Consider the following 21,527-nt stretch of genomic DNA (forward strand, 5'->3'; position numbering starts at 1 on the left):
GGCCCCAACTTGCATAATGAATAGAGTGTGGACCCTACACTCTATAGCAGAGACTATAGATCTATAACAGAGACTTTGCCTAATTAAGTAAGAGCTAGCAATTGTGAGCTTTTCCATATACCTCTGTAAAGCCTGCTGATAAAAGAGGAAGGGGAACCGTAATAGCTTTTGTTGTCGTCAGGCTGCAGGAATTTAGGAAGCTGATGAAAAGTCTGGTAGGATATTTAGCTTTGTGGTTATTGTCTGATTGCTTTTGCTTTTAAGTCTAAATGCTTCTTTAATTTTTCTGTCTCGCCATTTGTTTTGCTGCACATACACTTTTAGTAATTTCTCTATACTTTAGTACTTGTGATCTCCTTTTTCTGCTCTTCTATGTGTTGCTCTGTATGGACACTTTACTTTTTCTACTTTCTCCTGCTTCCCTACAATGAGTGGGAGTAGCAAGTGTACGGATGGTAAGTGGACACCTGCTTTGAATCTATATCCAGCTCTACAGAAGAGCCAGAAAAACCCTGGAAATAGTTATTCTGAGAAAAATGGTGTTCATCCTCCACAGCAATTGCGCGGAACATATGAACTTGCACAGTTTCTGTTATGCAGTCCAGCCACTAAGCAAGAGTTGTGAGAGAAGACGTCTAGCACAGATTTTTCAAGGACCAACTTATAAATTTCTGAGAGTGTGTTAAGCTAAGGCTTTTCAAGGACTTACCACTTTGGTGTATCCTCCCAAGAACGGCAAAAAGCACTCTTGAGACCTCCATCTGCTAAAGTCACTCTTCCAAAATGTGGAGGTGGTAAAATTTCTAAATTGAATGTTGCAATATTTTTTTAGCAAAGACAAAATAATGTGTTTTCCTTGATTATTGCCTCACAAATGACTGAACTGCTCTCCAACTGGAACTTCCTCAGTACTCAAATTGAGGTGGGTAACACTATAGAAAATCTGTCACAAGCCAGATGCAATTTGAGGAGAAAAAATGAGCGCTCAAGTACAGGGTCTTATGACCTGAAGACTCAAAGAGAAAAATGCAGTCTTAACTATTGGTAGTGAAAGTAGCTCCACCTAAAATAGTTTCAGAAAAAAACAAAACAAAACCAAAACAACAGGTGTGGGCTCTCTTCCCGAGTGACTACATAACTGCAAAACCATTTTTGCCATCTTGCCCCCTTTCCCTTCCTAGCTGGTGCTATTGTTATCTTTTGTGTAGTTGGTATGATGACTCAGATGACAAATATGCTGGAGACTATACATCTACAGAACACAGAGGCTCAAGAATTCAAATTCTTCTGGGCAAACAATCCATGGGGTTTTATTTTTATTTATTCTGTCAAGCACTACCCATACAGTATTATAAAGATAAGAATAAAAGTTTTATATTTTTAACTACTGCTTTCAAGCTGAACCTCAAACAAGCTATGCTTTAAGTTCAAGGCTTGAACTTGCTGTTGAAAAGAAAATCAACATAACAATTTTCTTTATCTTGAGTAACTGCATCTACCCAAGGCTTTGAGTGTATAATAAGAAGCATGACACAGTCTCAAACAACTGGAGTTTTCCACTGCAGTTTTGTCCTCATTTGTTCTAGTAATCATTCAAGCTTGGCAGCATTTGTTAAATTCAGATACAGGTCATCTGTATTTCAATAAAGTTCAAAGAAATGGGTGCAGTTGATTGAGCCATATCATAAAGAAATTAATTCAGAAACTAGTGGTCTGATGATGCCTGTCTTGGTAAATGTGATAGTATTTTGCTTCTCAGCTGATGCCAGGTTTCTATCTATGGAATAAACTATCTTTCTGAAAATCCTAGTTAGATTAGAAGTAATCTTCTTTATTAAAAAGTATTTTGTCAAGAATTAGCTTTTGTGATAGTCAGATACGGATGCCATTTTTCTTCTGCAAGTAATCAGATGAATTAGAAGGAATATGTATTTTTCACTGATCACCTTTTGTAAATAATTTCTGTTGGTTTATCTGTAGTGCTATAATAAGCATTAAATTCAAAATCATCTGATTTGCCACTAATTAATAGACTGTAAATAGAAGGACATGAGGCAAGCTTATAAGAACCGGGCCAAATGTCTGTTGGTTAGTGTAAAACCATGCACGCAGAAGTGTTTCGAAGTGACCAGGATGTTGGGTGCCCCAATCTGGACACTGTAAAATGTCCTGGTTGCTAGAGAACGTTGCTAGAGAATGTTGTTGGGGAAAAATAAAGTTTTCTTATCCTTATCTCGATGCAGAGTTGAATTGGATAAATGCACAAGTCATTAAAAAAGGCTGGGATAATTGTTTGTTTGTTTGTTCGTTTGTTTTCACTAAACATTATGATAAGACTCTAAAAGCTGGAGAAAGTGGGTTAATAGCGATGGACTGCAGCAATCTACTGTTTCACATTGTACACCCTCTTGTCGCTTGAGTGGTCTCCCTCAAACCTGTGTGAATGTTTGGGGGCAAAGAAAAGAAGACAGAAGCTGGCTTTAAGAAACCCCTCAAGGATGCATCCACTGTAATTCTGTTCTGGGCTGTGATGCATTCGCTGCAATTCTTATTCAGAAAGACTCCCAGCACCTTCTGGAGAAACTCCATCATATCTGATCACTAGCGCTGCACAGAGCATGTAATGAAGTAATACTTCATCTTCATTTATTAAAACAGCTGTCTAAGGTCATAAATACAAGTGGCTTTTATCACCAGGAGCCCTCCCATAAGCACGAGGATGATGATTAACATCACATCTCCAGTTTTGCTTACATTTGCAGCCTCGCGGCAGATGCTTGGCTCCAGCATTGTTTAAAAGCCATCAGAAAATGTCTTGATCACTGGTGACCTCTGCAAGAACTTTGGTGGCTGCGACATCGATCTGACCCAAGGAGTTCTCCTGAGGCAAACATGAAGGCAGGCTTTTTTTATTGATTAGCCAAATGGTCTAGCCTTCCTGTTTTGTCTCCTCGTTGGCAATTAAGAGAGAAATCCATTGAGGGAGTGGTGGCAGTGAACCTTTCCCTCTGACACAAATAACCATAATCAGGCCTCTTAGTTAATTTCTGAAATTGTTCTGTATCGACCCCTGTTTGAAGCAGGATTTTCATCCTACAGCCCTATCAGTAAAACATACACATCTTCCTGTTAGCAAACCAGGTTTTTTCTACTGGTGACATCTTTTACTTCTTGTTTACAATCCTAATCACATCATTGATTCCAGTAATCTTTCCTGCACTAAGAGCTGTTATTAATTCTCTTAAAGGAGAACTTGGGTGAGTTTTGGTGTGTTTTGTTTTTTTTAAACCCAGATAATTAAAATTAAACCAAGTCACAACAATCTAGGAGATCTGGAGGAGCGGGAGAAGTCCTATTCTCAATGTGCTTTGAACACCCAGTCCTAAAACTAAGACCAATGCTTAAAATAGATCATTTTGGCAACTCAACTAAACAATGGGGATTAGCTTTCTACACCCAAAAAATTATGACCGTCCAGGTTAGGAAAGGGATTGTTTAATCCCAAACAAAGCATTTGGCCATTTCCTTACTTGTGTGACTCCTTTTGTGTGCGAACAATGGAAATGCTTCACTTGGGTAATGAGAAATGAAGCTTTTCCTCACCTCTTTCCCAGTAATCAGTGATTTAACTCCCCAAATAAATGCATTAATCCTTTCTCACCATCTTCCCCGTCTCTGTATTATACTTTTTTGTGAAGGCCAAGACTTGCTTGTCCTTATTAATGTCAAGCTATATTTTAGACTAGCAGCGACTGATAAAATTTGGAATATTCATAGTTTATGTCACTATGACTTCATCCCTGTCTGTGATGAAGGTCAAAAGAACTTGGTTGCAGTAGAGGGGAAGCCCTGGCCCTGGGGCACTAATTCAGGCTAAATGTGGAGCTAAGTCCCCTCCCTGTCTGACAGCTCTTCTTCCCCTTATGCACACCCACTCAAGTTTTTTCGTGTTGATTGACTCTTTCAGCGCGAGTTAAATGCCAAGTTTTTTTCCCTTTAAGAAAATCTGTAATATTTGGTAAAGGGAAATGCTCGGGAATCATAGGATCATAGAATAACCAGGTTGGAAGAGACCCACCGGATCACCGAGTCCAACCACTCCTATCAAACACTAAACCATGCCCCTCAGCACCTCGTCCACCAGTCCCTTAAACACCTCCAGGGAAGGGGAATCAACCACCTCCCTGGGCAGCCTGTTCCAGTGCCCAATGACCCTTTCTGTGAAGAACTTTTTCCTAATGTCTAGTCTCAATCTCCCCTGGCGGAGCTTGAGGTCATTCCCTCTTGTCCTGTCCCCTGTCACTTGGGAGAAGAGCCCAGCACCCTCCTCTCTACAACCTCCTTTCAGGTAGTTGTAGGGAGCAATGAGGTCTCCCCTCAGCCTCCTCTTCTCCAGGCTAAACACCCCCAGCTCTCTCAGCCGCTCCTCGTAAGGCCTGTTCTCCAGCCCCTTCACCAGCTTTATCGCTCTGGGAAGCTCTGGTTGAGCTTTGTTGAGTGTTACCTATCATATGTTCACCTCGCTAGAAAATGCCTCTTTGTGCTTGAGGTGCCGACGAGGCACGTAAGGATTTTGGCAGGGAGGAAAGGTTTGAGTTACCCAGGTGCCAGCCCCATCGGCAGGGTGCGTTTACAAACCTGATGTCATCTATTTACATTTCTAAATCGCAGCACGGAGCGAAATGCGGCGATACGAGAGATTAGTCTTCATTTGGCAAAGCAACCGCCAAATTAAATGATGACAGATGGAAAAGCTAAAAGCCACGGTGTCAGGGGTCCGATGATCGCCCTCTGCTTTAGCGAGAGGGAAATATATAAACCTCAGCTGGTGCCTGCAGAAGATAACGCGTCCAGTTTAAAGGCAGCCCTTGGAGTTTTTATTTAATCGATACCCCCTATTGAAGAGAGCGGCGTGCGGCATTAGAACTAAAGCAGTGTTATTAGAAAATGATACACTGCGCATTAGGATGTATAATTCACGTCGCCTTCATTTGCTCAGACCGTCGTGAAAAAAAATCCATAAATCATTTTCTCGTTCATGTGTCGCCTAAGCGCAATTTGTCCCTGTGCATTAGAGGGCCGCCTCAGAGCAGCGGCGCTTCTTAGTCACCGCTCCTGCTCTAACGCGACACCCGAGCCCGCGGAGGAACACAGCGCTGCCCGGGCCGCATCACACAAAATGGAGGCCCGGCTGCGCTGCGAAACGGGGAGGGGAGCGGGGAGGAGGATCCCTCCGCCGAGCCAGCGCCTCGGAGCGGGAGGGCTGCGTCTCTTACAGATGGACGTCCTCGAGTGCTTGTTGCACCCTGAACCGTTCCCTCTTTACAAACGCGTTCGCGTGGGAGTCGCGCCCCCGACGCCGCTGTGGCGGTGGGGTGGGGATGCGCCGCCTTGGGAGCCCGGACCCGCGGCGGCTCCGAGCCCCCGGCAGCCCCGAGTCCCGCAGCTCCGAGCCCCGGGTAGCCCCGAGCCCCGGGCAGCTGCGAGAAGGCGGCTCCGAGCCCCGCACAGCTCCGAGCCGCGGCATCCCGGAGCTCCGCCACACCCTCCCCCTTACCTCCAGCCCCTCCGCTTCCCAGCTCCCCCGGGTGTCGCCTGTGGCGCTCGGGCTGCCCGCTCTCCTCGAAGGCGATAAGAGAACCGCTCGTTGTCGCGGCGGCGGCGGCGGGGAGGGTTTAGAGACGGGCTGCTTCGGGTCACTTTAAATCACTCTGAGCGATTGAAACACTCCGGCCCCTCGCACCGAAGGGCACCAACTCTGTTAACGCGTGTTTGAAGTTGGGTGGCAGCGCAACGGGAGGACGCTTTCTGCACGCCAAGGAAACGCTGCGAGCTCCCACCCGCATCCGAGACACAGCGGGGGAGGGGGGGGGGGGTTGTCTGACGAAATCCATTTAATAGAATCGTAGAACGCTTTGGAAGGGACCTGAAAGATCATGCGGGTTCCAACCCCCACCGAAACAGAGCTGGATGCGCTAGAGGCGCGGGCAGGGGGGCGGGGGACGCCAGGTGCTGCATGGGGTGGCGTCGCCGGCCCCCGCGCCCACAAGCACGGTCGCTGCCTTTCCGTCCTCTCCCACCGCCCCGCCGGACTTGGGAGCCGAAAAAGAGGGGGGCGAAGGGATGATGGGGATGACGGGGATGCGGGGATACGGAGCCCCGGCGGAGCGGAGGCGGCGCAGTGCGGCGGCGCGGCCGCTGGGGGGCGCCCGCCGCCCGCGATTGCGGCCGCTGGCCGGGGGGGGGCTCGGTGGGGCGCGCCGGCTCCGGGCTGGGGAGCGGAGTTGGGGTGGGGGGGGGGGGACAAGCGGCAGGACGCCGAGTCCCGGCGCCCGGAGCGACAGCGACGCGGGTCCCGGCAGCTGCGCCTCGCTCCGCAGCGGCCCCCGATCGCGAACCGGCCCCCGGCGTCACGCCGAGAGCGGCTTGGCTGTGCCCACGCGTCGGCTGGGGGCCCCGGGGCTGTCACCCCCCCGGGGGGGGGTGCGATAGGAGCGAGCGTGAAGGGGCTTTGGGTGGACGCGCAAGTTTGGAAACGCGGAGTTTTTCCGCAACGGAAAACGCATCTGAGCGTCTAGTTTATGGAAATGTGTGGAAGGGAGCCGCTGCTTAGCGACTGAGTGAAGATGGGGGGGGTCAAAGCTGAAGCTGCCGCTGCGTTCTCTGTGTTGCTTTTTAAAAACAATAACATCTTTGCAAATTGGAAACCAAGAATTACAAACGTTTAGTGCGTTTTACTCTTATTTTCTTCCTTGTGTAAAGTCACGGACGTGGATCCTCAGCTATAACAAGCCCACGGACAGTCCGGGACGGCTGGGAATTAGATTTCAGGATCCGCAGTCCTGAAATTCTCCCCGGCTGCCGACCCCCCCGCGCCAGCGCATCTTCACGCATCGATCAAAACCGCGTTAGCCGAGCTCTTGACGTGGTATAGACACTATTGGTGGGATCGACTTTATTTAGCGCAGAGCTCTTCGCTGTCTGAGCGAAACGGGGAGATGCCCTGTTGCTGTGCGAGGCAGGAGGAGACCCGGCGATGGGGGTTGGGGGGGGGCAGGCTACCGAAATCTGCGAGAAATAGCCAGCCCGAGTCTAGGAGGCAGCTCTGAGCCCTCGGTGTGGCCGAGCATCCTCGGAGCCTCCCGTGCGGCTAAACGCGGCGGGTACCGGCACTGGCAGGGGAGCCTTTCGCTTGCAAATAAACAAACCGGTGGCTGTGAGCCTCTCCTGCCTTTCCCTGCCTCTCTCCTCCTCCCGCCTCCTCCCCTCCCTAATGACCAGCGCTTAGTGGCAGAATAGATGCCCAGTTTTCCGCTTCCCTCGCATCCGACAAGTCTCCTGTTCCATTAGTGGAAATTCCAAAGTGTAAATCGGACCGGGCTGATGATACTTTAAATTGGCTGGAGCTGGAAACATTGTTACAGACCCACGGTGGAAAGTCGCGCTTTCTCCACCTTCAAACAAATGAGCTGCGCTGTGTGTGCATGATCTCAAGTTTCCCCTTGTTTATGCTTTTTTCTAAAAACGTCGCCGCTGCCGGCCTGGGGGTTGGAAAGTTAGCAAGCGGTGGAAACTCCCTCTCCAAGGGATATTTACAATTCCCCTTGGGGTGATGCTGACGGCGAGCGGTGCCTCGGGGCGGGGGGAGCAGCCGCTCCGGGAGGCAGGTGGGGAAGCTGAGGCAGGCGGGGAGGCTCCGTGAGGCGCGGGGGGCAGGCAGGCAGCCCCTCTCAGCGCCTCGGCAGCCGCAGGATTAACTTCCCCGCGGCCCCGGCTCTCTCCCGGCTCTCTCCCCGCTCGCCCCGCTCTGCCCCCCGTGACGCCGCCTGCCTGACGCGCGGCGCGGCCAATCGGAGCCGCCCCCGGGGGCGGAGCCGCCCGCCCATTGGTTGGCAGGAGCCGGGCGCTGCGCAAAAACAGAAAAGCCGAGAGCGAGCGGCTCAGAAACCGCCGGCAGAGAGCGGAGCAGCCGGGAGAGGAGGCGGGAGCAGCAGCAGCAGCAGCAGCAGCAGAAAGCAGAGAGAGAGACACAGACACACACAGAGACAGAGAGAGAGGGGCTAGGCGCAAAAGCAGCAAGAGAGGAGAGAAACTGATCAGCACATCCATAAAGAACAGAGTGATGATGATGAACGCGATCGTAGCAATAAAAGAAGAAAATGAAAGACTGTTGATAGAAGAGAGAAAAATCTAAAATCCTTTAATAAAGAAAAAAAAAAGAGGAGATCCCAGAGAAATCAGGGAATGAAAGTTTTGAGTAGCAAATCTCTTCTCTGCCTTTTTTGATATGAAATCTTTTTGCGGGTAATATATATTTTTTTTTTTAATTTTGCGGTTTTCTGCCTTTTTTTTTTTTTTCCTTGCATCTCAAGAGGGCATGTCCACCGGCTCTTCCAGCAGCATCTGCCCCTCCGGCTCCCACCAGGAAGACAAACCGAGGACAATCTTGAAATACCAAAATTTCCTCCTTGGGATTTGCTGCTGCTGCCTCCGCCGCCACTGCTGCCGCCGCGGTGCAGTGCCAAGACTCTCGGAATAAATAAAAGCGGGCTACTGTGTATCTCTAGCTACATCCAGCTAATAGCTATTATTAGTTGGCCGTTTATTTCGAAGATCACAGATGAAGTGGGGACGCCGGTCTTCTTCATTGGGTCAGCGTGTGAAACAATAATACCCGTAACAAAAAGGAGGGAGATGGGGGAGAAAGAAATCTTAACGTGAACCAGAAGAAATAATATCTAGCACCCCCCCCCGCCTTAAATCAACCTCTTCCCCCTCCCCTTTCCTTCTCCCTCCCCCGATCCCTCTCGACACGCTCGCAGGCGCGGACACGGACAGACACACAGACACACACACACACATCGATAGACACGCACAGGCACACGCGCTGTACTGTGTATTTTCGGAGGAGGAGGTGGTGGTGGCTTTAGGAAGAGGAGGAAGAGGTGGTGTTGGGGAGGGGGGGATCTCTTTCCCCGTTTGGAGATGATCGTGCTATTCCTCTTTGCCTTGCTCTGGATGGTGGAGGGGGCTCTGTGCCAGCTCCATTACACGGTGCAGGAAGAGCAGGAGCATGGCACGTTCGTGGGGAATATCGCCGAGGACCTGGGCTTGGACATTACAAAACTTTCGGCTCGCCGCTTCCAGACGGCGCCCAACTCCCGCAGCCCTTACCTGGAGCTCAACCTGGAAACCGGGGTGCTCTACGTGAACGAGAAGATCGACCGGGAGCAGATCTGCAAGCAGAGCCCCTCCTGCCTGCTGCACCTGGAGGTCTTCCTGGAGAACCCCCTCGAGCTGTTCCAGGTGGAGGTGGAGGTGCTGGACATCAACGACAACCCGCCTGCCTTCCCGGAGCCCGACCTGACGGTGGAGATCTCGGAGAGCGCCACGCCGGGCACCCGCTTCCCGCTGGAAAGCGCCTTCGACCCCGACGTGGGCACCAACTCCCTGCGCACCTACGAGATCACCCCCAACAGCTACTTCTCCCTCGACGTGCAGACGCAGGGCGACGGCAACCGCTTCGCCGAGCTGGTGCTGGACAAGCCGCTGGACCGGGAGCAGCAGGCGGTGCACCGCTACGTGCTGACGGCGGTGGACGGCGGGCAGCCCCAGCAGCGCACCGGCACCGCCCTGCTCACCGTCAGGGTGCTGGACTCCAACGACAACGTCCCCGCCTTCGAGCAGCCCGTCTACACCGTGTCGCTGCCGGAGAACTCGCCGCCGGGCACCCTGGTGCTGCAGCTCAACGCCAGCGACCCGGACGAGGGCCAGAACGGCGAGGTGATCTACTCCTTCAGCAGCCACATCTCCGCCCGCGCCCGGGAGCTCTTCGGCATCGCGCCGCGCACCGGGCGGCTGGAGGTGAGCGGCGAGCTGGACTACGAGGAGAGCGGCGTGTACCAGGTGTACGTGCAAGCCAAGGACCTGGGGCCCAACGCCGTGCCGGCGCACTGCAAGGTGCTGGTGCGGGTGCTGGACGCCAACGACAACGCTCCCGAGATCAGCTTCTCCACCGTCAAGGAGGCGGTGAGCGAGGCGGCGGCGCCGGGCACCGTGGTCGCGCTCTTCAGCGTCTCGGACCGCGACTCGGAGGAGAACGGGCAGGTGCAGTGCGAGCTGCTGCAGGGCGACGCGCCGTTCCGCCTCAAGAGCTCCTTCAAGAACTACTACACCATCGTCACCGAGGGGCCGCTGGACCGCGAGCAGCCCGGGGGAGACGCCTACACCCTCACCGTGGTGGCCCGGGACCGCGGCGAGCCGCCGCTCAGCACCAGCAAGTCCATCCAGGTGCGGGTGAGCGACGTGAACGACAACGCGCCGCGCTTCAGCCAGCCCGTCTACCAGGTGTACGTGAGCGAGAACAACGTGCCCGGCGCCTACATCTACGCCGTCAGCGCCACCGACCGGGACCAGGGCGCCAACGCCCGGCTCGCCTACTCCATCCTGGAGAGCCAGATCCAGGGCATGTCCGTCTTCACCTACGTCTCCATCAACTCCGAGAACGGCTTCCTCTACGCCCTCCGCTCCTTCGACTACGAGCAGCTCAAGGAGTTCAGCTTCCAGGTGGAGGCGCGCGACGCCGGCGAGGAGCCGCAGCCGCTGGCCGGCAACGCCACCGTCCACATCGTCGTCGTGGACCAGAACGACAACGCCCCCGCCATCGTCAGCCCCCTGCCCGGCCGCAACGGGACCCCGGCGCGGGAGGCGCTGCCCCGGGGAGCCGAGCCGGGCTACCTGGTGAGCCGGGTGGCGGCGGTGGACGCCGACGACGGCGAGAACGCCCGGCTCACCTACAGCATCGCGCGGGGCAACGAGGCCAGCCTGTTCCGCATGGACTGGCGCACCGGCGAGCTGCGGACGGCCCGCAGGGTGCCGGCCAAGCGCGACCCGCAGCGCCCTTACGACCTGGTCGTCGAGGTGCGCGACCACGGGCAGCCGCCGCTCTCCTCCACCGCCGCCATCCAGGTGGTGCTGGTGGACGGCGCGGGCGAGCGCCCCGGAGGCGGAGGAGGAGGAGGAGGAGGCGGAGGAGGGCTGGGAGCGGGGGCGGGCGCGGGCGGCGGAGGGTCCGGCGAGCATCGCCCCAGCCGCTCCGGGGGCGACGCCTCGCTCGACCTCACCCTCATCCTCATCATCGCCCTGGGCTCCGTCTCCTTCATCTTCCTGCTGGCCATGATCGTCCTGGCCGTGCGCTGCCAGAAGGAGAAGAAGCTCAACATCTACACCTGCCTGGCCAGCGACTGCTGCCTGGGCTGCTGCTGCTGCTGCCCCTGCTGCGGCCGCCAGGCGCGGGCCCGCAAGAAGAAGCTCAGCAAGTCGGACATCATGCTGGTGCAGAGCTCCAACGCGCCCAGCAACCCGGCGCAGGTGCCCGTGGAGGAGTCGGGCGGCTTCGGCTCCCACCACCACAACCAGAACTACTGCTACCAGGTCTGCCTCACCCCGGAGTCCGCCAAGACCGACCTGATGTTCCTCAAGCCCTGCAGCCCCTCGCGCAGCACCGACGCCGAGCACAACCCCTGCGGGGCCATCGTCACCGGCTACGCCGACCAGCAGCCCGACATCATCTCCAACGGCAGCATTTTGTCCAGCGAGGTGAGGCCCTTGGCACCCAAACCCCTTCACCCCCTGGCCCCGGGGCTCCCCCTGCCCGCCCCGTCTAGGAACTCCCGCCCCGTCCCACCGACCCTCGTCCCACCGACCCTGGTCCCCGCGAACGAAGCTGCCTGGGGGCCCTGAGCTCCTCCTGAGCCCTGGGCCCGTGGGGCGGGGAGGGGGTGGCAGCCGGAATCGCCCTTGGGAAGCGAGGGTGAGGGGGGTGCTGCTTTTCGGGGAGTCCCTGCTGCTGGCAGGGATGAAATGACACCAGGCGTGATCACAGGGTTGTCTCGAACGCTTTAAAACAGTTGTCTCGAAGCAACGCTTTAAAAACGTCTTCTTTTTTTTCTCTCTCTTTGCATGTGCAAGTAAGGCTTTGGGGGAACCCCCCTCTGGGACTGTGACGATCTCTACAGTTAGTGGGAACTTTAATTAATTTGTGAATTAGGGTTTATTAATTGACTTCTCTTTATCTGAACAGCTCCTTATAACCCAAAGCTGGATTCGCAATGGAAAGCAGCGAGAGTTTCCGTGAAATTACATGCAGAAGCTTAACATTCCCTCCTGTTAAACATGTTGCCTATTTGGTGCTATCTAGTGTGTAGAGAATTTCTGTCAAAGCATATGCTGTGCTATGATGCTCCCCTGTTAATAATTTTCTACCAGTTTTGCTCATACACTCTCTCAGTACCTCTCTGCCTGTGCCCTAGTGAACACAGCACATTCTTTCTTCACATGAATGCTGAAACCTGAATGCGGTCCAGTCTGGCAAAGGTGGTTTGAATGATATTCCCTAAAGCTTGAAGTTTGCAGTAAAATTTCTAATGTTGACTTGTAAGATTGACCTTTCCTCAGAATGTCCACAAAACTCTGTCTTCTGTTGCCTTTTGAAGGACTCGAGGGTATCTCAATGTATCTTCTCCTTGGGGTTCAGTAACTGTACTGTCTCCTCCTGTTTTTATACATCAGAACTAAAAACAGGCTGAAAACTAGATTGCAGGAAGTTTTTTTTCTCAGACTAAGCAGTACATAACTCTAGAAATAGTTCTGTTGATTTTGGTGGGAGTCCTTGTGACGTCCAACAGCGTGCAGTGTGAGAAAACGTGTCAAAATCTCATCCAAAGAAACTCATGAAAAAATCCCTTATGCCTTCCCGTCTGTGTGAGTAAGAAAAAGAGCTGTGTTTTTTTTCTTTTTCCCCCCTTACATTCCAGAAAAAAGATTGTGTAGGCCTATGTGCAGCTAAAGATTACCATTTATAGTGACTATGGTGAGCTACTCTGATGTATTTTCTCACGCTGGTTACAGGAATGTCAAGAGTAAAAATATTTCCCAATATTTTCTTTTCTTTTCCTAGACAAAACATCAGCGTGCTGAGCTCAGTTATTTAGTTGACAGACCCCGACGAGTAAACAGGTATGAGCTTCTTAGCCTCGTTTTCCTAATGCATACTTTAGCAAGTCTGAATGGGGAGCAGAAATGTGTTCGCTGCAGATGTAAAATAGTAGTAAAGCAATGGGAAATTGAAGCGTGTAGATGTCTTACATAGAACACTGTTGACTAAATGAGTTGGAATTGCAGCTTTTCTGAATTGGTTTCAAAACCAACTGAAACGAGAACGAGATCTCATTTTGCATTAGTCTGAAACATGCTTTAAATACTTACGAATGCTTCTAGAGGGTCTTCCAGAAAACATTGGTCCCTCCCAGGTAAAATTTAGCTATCCAGCTTAAGTAAATGGTACCTAATTGTTTACATCAATTATGTGAAAACCAAACAGAGCAGTAATGCTTGCTGTCTGTTTCAGCCAGACCACCAAGGTCTGAAATTGCCAGTTTTGGTGATGGTGGTCAGAGCACCTCTGCAGAAGCAGTGCAGCAGGCAGGAGTGGGGGAATGCAGCACCATGTTTCGCCATGTGATGGCAGAAGAATGTTTTACGAGTTCCTCTTGCGTGTTTATTCTAATGTAAAGATGTTTCTGTGTCTAGTTCTGCATTCCAGGAAGCAGACATAGTAAGCTCTAAGGACAGTGGTCATGGAGACAGTGAGCAAGGAGACAGTGATCATGATGCCACTAATCGAGGTCAATCCTCTGGTAAGTCTGATAAGAGAATGGAAATAGTAGATCTTTAAGTAGGGAGACTAGAAAGAACACTTACTTACAGGAATATAATACAAGAGTGGCATAAATGTGAGCATATTGTATGGGAGGCTGGTTTTAAGCCAGCTTGCTACTACAGTTACCTGGGCAAGGAGACAATTTTAAACCCCTTTCACTCACAGGGCAGCGTTTGTTTTATTCATTTGGTTGAGGGGGCTGGTATGTTATTCTGCATCATCTGCTGTAGCAAAACTTCCTGCCCCTTAAAGTTGTTCGTACATTTTATAGTGCATTTTTTTTTCCAGTGGCGGATTTGCAGCATTTCAAAGCATCAGGCAATTTTGTTTAGGAGGCACTTCAGCTGGCATGGCAGTGTGAAGTGTAGGGGGAGTTCCCAAGGGAAAGAATGAACCCAGTAATTGAATGACAGCCAGACTGTGAGGATTTTTGCTGGGGATCAGTGGGGACACATTGGGTGCTCTGAATATGTAATGCCTTAGAATTTTTTGAGGATTGTTTTTTAATCCAAATTGAGGCACCATGCAATGTAAGTGATCTCCGTCCTAATAAAGGTTTGCTATTCTTAAGTACATTTCTTTCAGTTTCAACAAAGGAAAGAAATGCTTTAAAAGACGGTGATTTGATCCACCTAGAAAATACATACATTGCAGTGTTATTCCCATGTGTATGGCTTGCTGTCTTTGGTCTCATACTGTCAGTTTTCTTCTGAAAGGGACATTTGTTTAGAGCCTATGCATTAGAATTCATTCTCACCCGTGCACTGCATTTTAGCCACAAATGCGTGTACTTTCTTCCCTACCACAGTCTCCCAAGGCCTGGTATGTCTTGATTCAATGCAGTGGTTTCTTTCCCCTTGTTTCCTCTGTGCTCTGTGATGTATAAGGATTCGCTACAAGTGTGCAATACAAAATACCGCCAGAGTCTCTCCAGTCATCTATTTTTTTCCACTGGTCCCCCTCTTAGAAGACAGCATGGCAAGGAACTCAGTGCTATCACAGCAGTGCTGCCTCACCCTCTTGCTCTGTTAACGTCCTCTATTTTCTTGCTGATACAGTCACTGTGCCCTTAACGGTGGGAAACCCAGGCACCAGGGGAAGAGGAGCCTGCTACAGGGCCCCTTTATGTTGCTGCAAGTCATTAATATGCAGACCTAATGAGACTTGAGAAGAGCCAAGAGTCTCCGGAGCTCCCTGCTTCTTGCGGGGCTTCATGCTAAGTGAACAGAGTGTCTATTTTATGTCTGGGAACCTGACAACAAACCAGGTCTTGCCAGAAGTTTACATCTGAACACAGAGCCTCTTTCATTTTTGGCCTATATATGGCGTATGATTTATTGTTGTTTTAAAAAGCCATGTATTTAGCCTCCCCCCCCCTTTTCTTCTGCACTCTTTCTGATGCAGCAATCAGTGCTACTGAGTTATAAAAAGCTCCCTCTCCTCCTGCCCTCCCTGCATTCCATTTTTTTTTTCTTTTACGCATTTTACTGCAGCAGTCATCTCAATGAACATTTCCATCAGCTTAGTCCCTCAACATAATGAACCATAATAACCAAACAGGAGAGAAAAGAATAAACATCTGCAGAAAGGGCTGGGTTTGACTGATGGTGGGAATATAATCATATAGTTGCACATCAACTGAAAGCTATTTTCTTTTGGATGCATTCAGTGCTCTTATTGTTGTGCCTCTGCTCTTTATTCTTTCTCTCCATTTTAAAAGTAGTCTATCTCACATATGAACAGTGGAACTGCTGTCAAACTTGGCATTAGTCCCTAGCTGGGTAAATTCTTCATTTTCATCATTACTATTTTGTCAATACAAAAAGGGAAAAATCTATACTTATAAAATAATTTCAAATAATTTAGAAATCTGATGTGAGTTATGAACTTCCGTGTCTTGAATGGTGTTTACATATGAGGTAATGAATGCTGACAATTAGGTTTCGTCTACTCACAATTACAAGTTTGAACTGAAACGTAAAGTACACAGAACTTCAGTTTAATTCATTGGTGCTGTGATTTGAGAATAATTTGCTTGCATGGTTTTTAAATGCTAGTTCCAAATAGATATTTAAATACAAATTTCTGTAGAAGCTGCTTTAATTTTCCACATACATATAATATAGTTTTCCTGTAAGTTTTGGGCTGAATCCTCCTGTCAAGATGCAAAGAAAGTGCTCCTTGACCTCAACAGTGACATGATATTTTGATATAAAAACTTCACTCTTGCTGTTAGCTTTTGGTTGTGAATTTTATGGGAAATAAAGGAGCATAAGTCTTGTTTGATCTTGAATAGCTAGAGGAAATATCTGAGGGAATGCCTTCTCAGTTTTTCAGTTGTTCTGGTGCTCTATAATGAATTCTTTCTGAATTATTGAAGGAAGACACGCTGGTTGATAACATGACAGAAGTCTGAGCTGTTTTTTTTCCAAGTGTTACCTGATACCATTCAGCATCCCATTTATATTCAAAAACATTGTATTTGCATCCAAAAACGTTTTGCAGATAATTCACATTGACAAATTAAACTCACTCCCAGCCAGTTTTAGTCAGCGGCATGTTCTGCTCACAAAACATCTTTTTACTGTTCTGTACATGCCTTCTGTTACTGTCACCAGTGAACAGTCCTGGGGCACACAAGTAGCTATTCCACAATAGTCCATTGTTAGCCAAGCTGACTGTCAACAGTCATGGTCAGTTACTAACCGGGAAGGAAAACATTCCGATGAAAATCTCTCACTGTGTCATAGAATTATCCTGCATAATATTTAGTGAAAATTCTGAACTAAGCTGTTCTGTGTATCATAAAATGTTTTAGCATGTTTTGAAATAGGATTCTTGTTCACCCTTCTCAAAATGCATTTTCTTAATAGGGATTTAATCATGGTTTCAAATGTGCTGGAATGTATATAAGGGATTTATATTGTTCCCATTAAAGTACTACCTGAATGCCTTGTAATTATCCACATTCTTATCTACCTTAATATCCATGAAGTACAAAATACAGTCATCTGCATTTAGCAGGGAATGGCAAGTAATAGGATTCTCAAGAGCCTAATTTTCATGGACTGAGGCGTCATTTCATTGCCTGGGATAGAAATCTGAGCTTTTTGGAAAACAGCTTTGCAAAGGTGAAGAAATGCCAGAAGGTTTTTTTTGGCAAACAGAGGAGGGGTTTCTCAACCTCCAAGTGCGTGTTCTAATTGTGCTCTGCTTTGCCTGAAAATTGTTGAGACAAAAGCTGCTATTTGTTTTTGAACAAATGCAACTAATACAGCACTACTAGCTGTTATTAACACACTGTATTTCAATCATGTTCTGTAGGAGTAATTTCTAAGCATGAGGTTAGTTTATTTCCCATGGTTGATTAAATTCTTGGCCTCCCTTGTGAAATTGCCAACTTGGGTGCCAATTAATACTCTGCGTGTGTGTATGTTTAAATTGTATGATTAGACACCTGTCCTGCAAGATTTGGACTCATGCCATCAACTTATTTCATATGGTTGCTCACTAGCTACTCAGCTTTCTCAAGCTGAGCATGCAGAGTTCTTTACAATATTACTTCTGTTTCACCTTTTTCCCTGAATTGGCATGATCTCTCAGCTGTGCTTCAGAAAGAAGTATCCAAGATGTGAAGCTAAGTAATTGTACTGTCACGTATATACAATAAAATGCATCAGCTTTTATGATAATCTCTGTGCAGTACTGGACAGTACGCGTTGCTGACTGGCTCAGATCTAAAAATTAGGCTGAACTTTAGGAAGGGAATTGATAAGTGTCTAATACAAAGGCTCAGGGTGGAACATTGCCTCACGCCTTTTCAGTACAGATAGGTAAACCCAACTGGGTTAGTATACTTTATTGCAGAAGAGCTGCAATGTGTCAGTGTTCATAAGGAGAAGAATTTGGGGAGTGGGAGGAAGAATTTTAGTGATAAAGGGACAGAGAAAACTAGTACTCGCTCTGAGCCTATGCAGAGTGACAGCTAAATCCTGTTTTGAAGATCACTCGGGCTAAGAGTCTATCTTGGATGAAGTGAGAGTGAACATGAAAATAGCTCAGAAAAGTGCTTTGACTCAAGCTGAGGGTGATTTCTTTTTCTCTTTTCTTTCCCTGGGCTACATGCTTAATAATGTTCACATCGCAGCGCTCCAAGTAGAGCTTTGAAGTTGAAATTTGGAAGAGCTGAATATTGAAGATGTTTGAGTCTTTATTCATGTTCTCATGCAGATGAAGCCAGTTTTATCCAAGGCAGTACATCAATTACTTAGCAAGAAAGAATGGTTATAACTCTGTTTCATAAAGTCCGGTTCTTCAGTAGATAGTCTTCTGCAAAGGAGGTTAACATTACTGTCCTTATTTGCCAACACAAAACATGAATCATAGGGAAATGAGTAACTTGCTCAAGGATAATCTAAGGGAATGGACAGTTGTTCTGGTAATGGAGCTCTGAAAAGGAGGCCTCATTCCCTACTTGACGCCTATCTTACATCCAATTAGCTTTTTTTTAAGAAAAGCTACCACAGAAGAAATGGAAAATGCTATTTAATTCCAAATAGCAGCCAAAGTTATGAAAAAATGACACATGTTGGGGGGAAAAAGCCCTCTCAATAACAGTTCTACCAAAATAATTTGTCAACATTTAATTTGTATTTTTGCTTTTTATTGCCTTGTTTACTCAGTAATACATATGCACGTGTTCACTTATTGCTCGAAAAGCTGAGTGTATGGCTCTTCTCCCTTAATTAAATTAAGAAAGAATACATAATTTAAAAATGGTTTTAGGCTTAATTTTTTCTTTGATCTAAAATGTTTTTCAAATCAATTAGAATTCATGCACATAGAAATTTTGTCTCCTTTTGAAATCTGAAAAGGAAGCAAATTGGAAATATGCCTCAGAAAAGCAGCGCTACCAAGTATCTGATTCAAAGCACTTCGATTCAGGAAGTTCAGATGCAGATATCAAACTTAACAACTTATTTTTTTTGTTTTTCTTTGAGGGAGGAGCAGGAGCTTGTCTTCCTTCAAAATATGCAAAATTAACTTTGTGTGAGAGCTCATATTGCGCAGTGGTCTATCTAGTAATAAGAATTGAACAAATAGAAACAAACTAGTGGCCTTTGCCATAAGCCATTATATGTAGACTGTATTCAGAATAGTGTAATGCTTATCATTTTTCAGCACTTCGTTGTGATATACAATCTGTTTGTATCTCTGAAGGACGTTTGAAATTCATAATTCAGAGTCACCTTTAAAATCTCAGTTTATCTGCATGCAAAGGTCTAATATGCTAACTAAATTAAAAATACAAAGCATTTTTCTTTAATGTGGCTTTGCATTTATGATGGATAGTTTAGTTCTGAAGGACCTCATATATAACCAGATTTATGAGGGAGATGAGATGGAAGTGTTATACTGCTGAACATTTCTTTTTGTTATAAATCAAGAACATGATTCTTGGTTTATGGAGGAGTTCTGTGCTGAATGTCTGTCTTAATTTACCATGTTATAGCCTTCCTTCTTGGAAAATAGAAGTAGCCTTTCCCTGCCCTGTTTTTAATGATTTTCAATTAGAAACAGAGAATTCTATACCATGACCCACATGAAAAAGGTGGAGGAAGAATAGCCAACATTCATGTCATAGTCAGTGTAAGTATACATAGGTGCCCAGGGATTTAAAAATCAGACTTCTAGTTTGAATTTATTTTCATCCAGAATACTAAAGCCAAGGGCTTGGTTCTGCACCCATTAAACTCTTAGGGAATGTTGTGACTGCTTCAAGTAGGAACAATATCCAACCCTCTCTGAACATTATGTTCCCATCTTAAACAAATATTTATATTCTAGCTGTGTGTTCCAGCAGTGTGTATTAAAATTCAGATGTATATGTGCGTAAATATATATTTTTTTCCTTTTAAAGTTCTTATCTTCAAGGGAGGAAAAGTCTGTCATAGAAGCTTACATTTTATATCCCCTACATTCATTACTCTGTTTATTCAAAATCCTGATTTATAATGCTCTAACATGTCTTTTATAATAAGCTGTTATGTAATACTATTCAGAGCACTGCAGTAGACAAGCAGTATTCAAAAGGGAACTAAAAAATAATGTTTGGATAGAGACATTTTGCAGTTTAACAGCTGGTGTGAAAACAAAATAGTAAAATGGAGGGTAATTTTCCAGGAGAAATAAAAATCCATGAAGAAAAAAAAAAAAGAGTTTCTCTTTGAATATATATATTGAGTATATATATATATCCCCTCCACTGACAAAAGAATTTAATTTAATATTTATCCATAAGTTTTTCTTTCTCCTGCTCTCTTTCAGAAAATGTTGAATGAATATCAGCATTGATACACCATTAGCAACATGTAACTAATAATTTTCCTATTAAAAGTAGAGTTATTTGTTGTTTAAGTGTAACTTTGCTAGGAAGTCTGAAAAAATGAATAAACATTTTGTGTTAATTGTCACTTAAATATTTGGAATGGTAAAAAGTTAAGTTTCACAAATATGTCTTTTCTTGCATAAGAGATTTTTGTGCAGACATTTCAATACATAAGAGATAGACACACATGGTTTTACAGAAATTGTTATATATTCATTTCTTTCTAGGAAGCCTTCATCCCAATCTTTTTTTTCAGTCTCTGATAGCTACTACCACTACAGAATTCAGAACTGTACAATTTGTGCACATTGCCTGATGATCTTCATCTGATTCCTTAATCATATCTGCAGTTCACATTTGCATTCCTCAACAGTTCACTGCTCAGTAATTTATTTTCCTACTTCTGCATGCCAATTATCAATGCAAGGTTCTAATAGAAACTGGACCTTCTATTGTATATTCCTTAATTTAAAATTAAAAAGTCACCCTGAAGTGAAATTAATCTGAGATAAAAAGCTTTTTCTCTTTCTTCACATGTTTTCTGGCTAAGTGCCTGCCTTTAGTAGTCAAGCACTTGTTGATAGCTCAGAAAGATTCTTGCTCACTGAAGAAATTGTTTTTTGTAGTGTCAGTGCATAAATATTACTAATATAAGTCAAATTATGGTTCGAAACAGTAGTAGAATTCCTAATACTAATCCTCATCTTGGAGATCAAGCTAATCCAGTTCTTTGCAATACTGGCTGCTGAATGAGCTACATTGCATGGATCTTATTTGAGCTTTTCATTTTTTGTTCGTATTTCTCTTGTAGTGTCATTTTTTTTGTCATTCTAATTCAGTGCTTGTAAATGCAGTGTTTCTAACAGATTCAGTTCAGTTTTGACATACACCTATTCTAAGACACTCAGTTCCCTTTGTAAATACAAGAAAAAGATATTTCTTTACTCTTCTGCTTTTCTGTATGATATTGAACAACTTGAAGAAGTTAGTACTTACTTTGCTCTATGCCTATGATTTCATACACCATTCCTCTCAAAACAAGTATAATCCAACAACTTAGTGACTCACCGTCAGGAAATATTCTTTTGGAAGGCTGATCTCAGGGTAGTCAATAGAAACATAGCTTGTCACTTAAAATCTTAATAGCATTAAAGGATTTGTAAGCAAACAGTTCCATGTTGGCAGGGACAAGTGTTTGCTTATATAGGAGAAGCATTAACAATTTTGTCAATAGTATCCACTGCCATGTCACATCAGACTAAGGCCACCTTTGTACCAATAATTACAGTAATTTATTATAGGATTCTGTTCCTATTGCTCGGATGATGTGATGGTAGCAAGGACTCATGTTACAATTGATTACAGTGATCTGGTCACTTGAAAGTCGTATTCCTACTTTGTAAGATCTGCTTTTAGTAT

At 46.7% G+C, this 21,527-nt stretch overlaps 1 protein-coding gene across 6 annotated transcripts in view; it reads left to right on the plus strand.

Annotated features, from left to right (window-relative positions):
• Nucleotides 1–8,957: 8,957 nt before the first annotated feature.
• PCDH10 (protocadherin 10) overlaps nt 8,958–21,527 on the plus strand; it is a 32,618-nt gene continuing 20,048 nt past the window's right edge. For all 6 annotated transcript variants that reach the window (XM_069855236.1, XM_069855238.1, XM_069855239.1 and 3 more), the window contains exons 1-3: nt 8,958–11,598; nt 12,959–13,017; nt 13,591–13,697. In XM_069855236.1, coding sequence (XP_069711337.1) covers nt 8,986–11,598; nt 12,959–13,017; nt 13,591–13,697 — 2,779 coding nt within the window. In that variant the 5' untranslated portion in view covers nt 8,958–8,985. The remainder of the gene's footprint in view (nt 11,599–12,958; nt 13,018–13,590; nt 13,698–21,527) is intronic.

The sequence above is a fragment of the Phaenicophaeus curvirostris genome, chromosome 4 (genome assembly GCF_032191515.1).
Source record: "Phaenicophaeus curvirostris isolate KB17595 chromosome 4, BPBGC_Pcur_1.0, whole genome shotgun sequence".
NCBI classification, from domain to species: domain Eukaryota; kingdom Metazoa; phylum Chordata; class Aves; order Cuculiformes; family Cuculidae; genus Phaenicophaeus; species Phaenicophaeus curvirostris.